The sequence below is a fragment of the Frankliniella occidentalis genome, unplaced genomic scaffold, assembly GCF_000697945.3.
Source record: "Frankliniella occidentalis isolate FOCC.00 unplaced genomic scaffold, Focc_3.1 Scaffold171, whole genome shotgun sequence".
Taxonomy (NCBI): Eukaryota; Metazoa; Arthropoda; class Insecta; order Thysanoptera; family Thripidae; genus Frankliniella; species Frankliniella occidentalis.
The window spans coordinates 191,599-194,957 of NW_026267297.1; the positions used below are offsets into that span (position 1 = coordinate 191,599).

At 55.2% G+C, this 3,359-nt stretch overlaps 1 protein-coding gene across 2 annotated transcripts in view; it reads left to right on the forward strand.

The window, feature by feature from the left end:
* The first annotated feature begins 1,676 nt into the window (after positions 1-1,676).
* LOC113209265 (neurotrimin-like) overlaps positions 1,677-3,359 on the forward strand; it is a 16,249-nt gene continuing 14,566 nt past the window's right edge. For both annotated transcript variants that reach the window (XR_008011632.1, XM_052271735.1), the window contains exon 1: positions 1,677-1,830. Coding sequence is in view for 1 of the 2 variants with exons in the window: in XM_052271735.1 (XP_052127695.1) it covers positions 1,710-1,830 (121 nt within the window). In the remaining variant the exon portion in view is untranslated. The remainder of the gene's footprint in view (positions 1,831-3,359) is intronic.

Consider the following 3,359-nt stretch of genomic DNA (forward strand, 5'->3'; position numbering starts at 1 on the left):
ACCCTCTCACTTGAACTCTCGCTCTCCCCCCCTCCCCTCTTTCCCCATTTCGCACTGCTCACACTTTCTCTCTTCCCCTCCCCATTTCCTCTCCCCTGCGAGACGGGCCGGATCAGCCGCCCTGCAATGCGATGCTGCGCAACTTTTGCGGCCGCTTTGTTTACACGATATTACCACTTACGTAGTTTGGCGGCCCAGGGCGTTTAATTTAGAGAGCGGCCCTCTGGGTTAACCAGACCCGGTCGGGACCGCCAAGGATTTGAGGCAGTTGGGTGAGGGAGGGGAAGGGACGCGGTAAGGGTGCTTGTCGTGGTCTTGATGGCGTGGATGGGGAGGGGGTAGGGTGGGGTGGATTCTCGCCGTAAGGTGGCTTGGAGTGTAGGGCTGTGAAATGACCCCAACCCAGCCCTCAGAGAGCGCGCGGGCTTATTGACATCTTTTTCTGTGAATAAAAACAATATTCCCTCTCATTCGAAAATAGTAATAAAAATTAATCGTTCTTGTTTTGTGTGCGATGGATTCTCGAGAAGTGGAGCTGCTCGGTCGTTATATCAGGCCGGCCTTTGGCTCGCTGTGGTTAGTGCCGGCCGCATAGATAAGCCTCGTTTCGACTGCTGACGGCGGCCGAAGGCGGCCGAAGCCAGGGATTGAGACCGTCATTACTGTTTGGCCGGTTTTGAAACAATACGACTCGGGCGGAGATCGTGCAGGTTGGATTTGCATGGCAGGTGAATGCTCGTGTTGTATAATGTGCCGTTACGCTCTTATCTGCGGCCGGACTTGGGCGGGACATGGTAACGTTCACAGCTCTATTTGCGGAGGGACTTGGGCGGTCGAGCGGGGCGGGGCGGCGTAGGGCTCCTCGGCCGAGCTGGCTAGGGGCGGTGGCGGGCCCCAACCCGCTCCGCCCCGCCACGCCCCGCCACGGCGTGGACCATAGGGCCTGGGGGACTCTCGATTACTGTAATAGCATGGAAATGAGCAGTCAGGGCTTAAGCAGCAGGGCTCCGGCAGTGCCCCGGGGGAGGGGGCAAGAGGGCGAGGACGACGTCGAGGAACGGGGCGAGGGGGCGAAGGAAGCGGAGGGTAGTAGGAGGGGAAGGGCCGCACGCGCCAAACGAAAGGGTTTGGATATTGTTTGAGACGGAGGAGGAACCGATCATCGCAGAATCCCGTTGCTTCGGGTGGGGGCGTGGGTGGGGTGGGGAGGGCTAAGGTAACGAGGCCGTGGAGGAAGTGGTGCATGCGGAGGGCGCGTGGCGCGGCGGGGCGCGGCCCGCCCCGAGTTGAGGGGATAGATTTCGGCTTCCGTTTGCTTAAGCCCGCGGCTCTTCCTCCCCTATGCGACACCTTCCAGCAGCAGCAGCACCTCCCCGCCCATGCGGTATATCTCATTTTCCCAACAGGGGGGAGAGTCAGTCGGGGGGTGAAAGTCAACTCGGCTCCATGTATCATTGCGATGAGCGTTTATTAGCCCTGCGGCATATGGCTCTATGACGCTGAAGAAGATATAAAGGCTTTTCCAAATTAATTTTGAAGTGGTTTTCAAAAAAAGGACATAATTCACCTTTAACTACCAAACTACCTCTAAAACACCTTTATTAAAATTGATCAGAGATTGCAACAGAAAAAAAAGATATTGTTTCGTTTAACTTGTCATTTGTTTTCCAGTGCCGCCGGACATCCTGGACTACCCTACGAGCACGGACATGGTGGTGCGCGAGTTCAGCAACGTGACGCTTCGCTGCGCGGCGAACGGCTCGCCCCGGCCCAACATCACCTGGCGGAGAGAGTACGGCTCGCTGCTGCAGCTGCCTGACGGCCGAGAGGGTGAGTGTATATGTGTGTGTGGGGGGGGGGGGGGGGGGGGCGCCGGGGGGGGGGGGGGGGTTTTTGTGGGGGGGGGGGGGGGGGGGCAGGGCACTCACGGCAGGTCAGCGTGACTGACGCGGCGTGACTGACGGCGACGCGTCAGGCGACAGCGAGGAACATCGACACTGACACAGCTAGTACTAGTGCAATCGAGGCCTACGCACACCAATGCAAGACTCATCACTAAATCACGAGGGGTTGATCAGGTTTGGTGTACATGGAATATCTGCAGTATATATGGAATATCTAGAACATTTTGGGAATATCTGGAATACATTTGGAATGCCTGGAATCTTTTCGGAATCTGAAAATTTTTAATGGAATATCTAGATTTTTTTTTTTTAATATTTTCCAGTGTTTATATCCAAGTGGTTCACTTAAATAAGTTCCAGTTAGTGGTAGTCTGATTATAGGTGACCTACCCAATGGGGAGAAGAGCCAGTATACGTGATTTTAGAAGCGCGAGAAAGAGAAGGGGAGCCACTTACTCTCTCTCTCCGTGGTTGCGCCACCGTTGGGGCCAAAGTCTCTTTCCGTGACGGACTGCAATGAGGGTGGCGTGGTGGTGGGCGGCTCGTCCTTGCGCGCGCGATCGGGTGCCGCCGAGTTGTTGCTACAACTTGTTACAACACGGTGCGGGGGAGAGGAGTGGGCGGCGGGGTGTTGAGTAGGTATGTTGGAGCGGTAGTTATCTGCCACAATCGTGGCTCTTTGGTAATGACTGTTAGCCGTCGCAATACAGTTTGTAGAGTCGTGGAAACTCTCCATAATCTGTGGTTAAGATCTCATCCCCTGAGTTGGTTCAGAGCGTTGTAGGTCGTAAGAGCAGACACAATATTTTTGACTTAAATTTTTGTGCTTATTTATTCTAAAATACGAATATAAAAGATGTAATGTTTACGCTTGAGCGCACTATCTAAATTTACTTAGTGTTTAAAATTTTAAAAAACTCGTTAATTACATTGAAAAGAGTTAGTTACCGACTACGGGCGTGCCGTTGCACTGCGGTGACGGACCGCCTCGCCGTGCGACCTTGTTTTCGGGCTTGACGGTTCGTTTTGGGCTGCGCCGCGGGCTGCGCCGGGCTGTCGTCTGCTCGTCAGCGCCGCGTGTCGTGGTGCACTGCGGAGGCGCTGGGCGTCGCGTGAGGCGCTAATGGATTGTTATCCTCGGTGTGCAGAACACTCGGCACCTCATCGCCGCTGCCGCCTCCGTACCGCGGCCAATCAATAAAGCACGGCTAGCCACCGCTCCTCCTCCTCCTCCTCCTCCTCCTCACCTCACCTCCAACACCTTCTCCACTTCTTCCTCCACCTCCACCACCTTCTCCACTTCTTCCTCCACCTCTTCCATCACCTCTTCCTTCACCTCTTCCTTCACCTCTTCCTTCACCTCTTCCTCCATCCCTTCCTCCACCCCTCCCTCCACCTCTTCCTCCTCCTCTCGACAGGCTCTGTGTCCTCTCTGTGTACGGGATTTCTCGATTT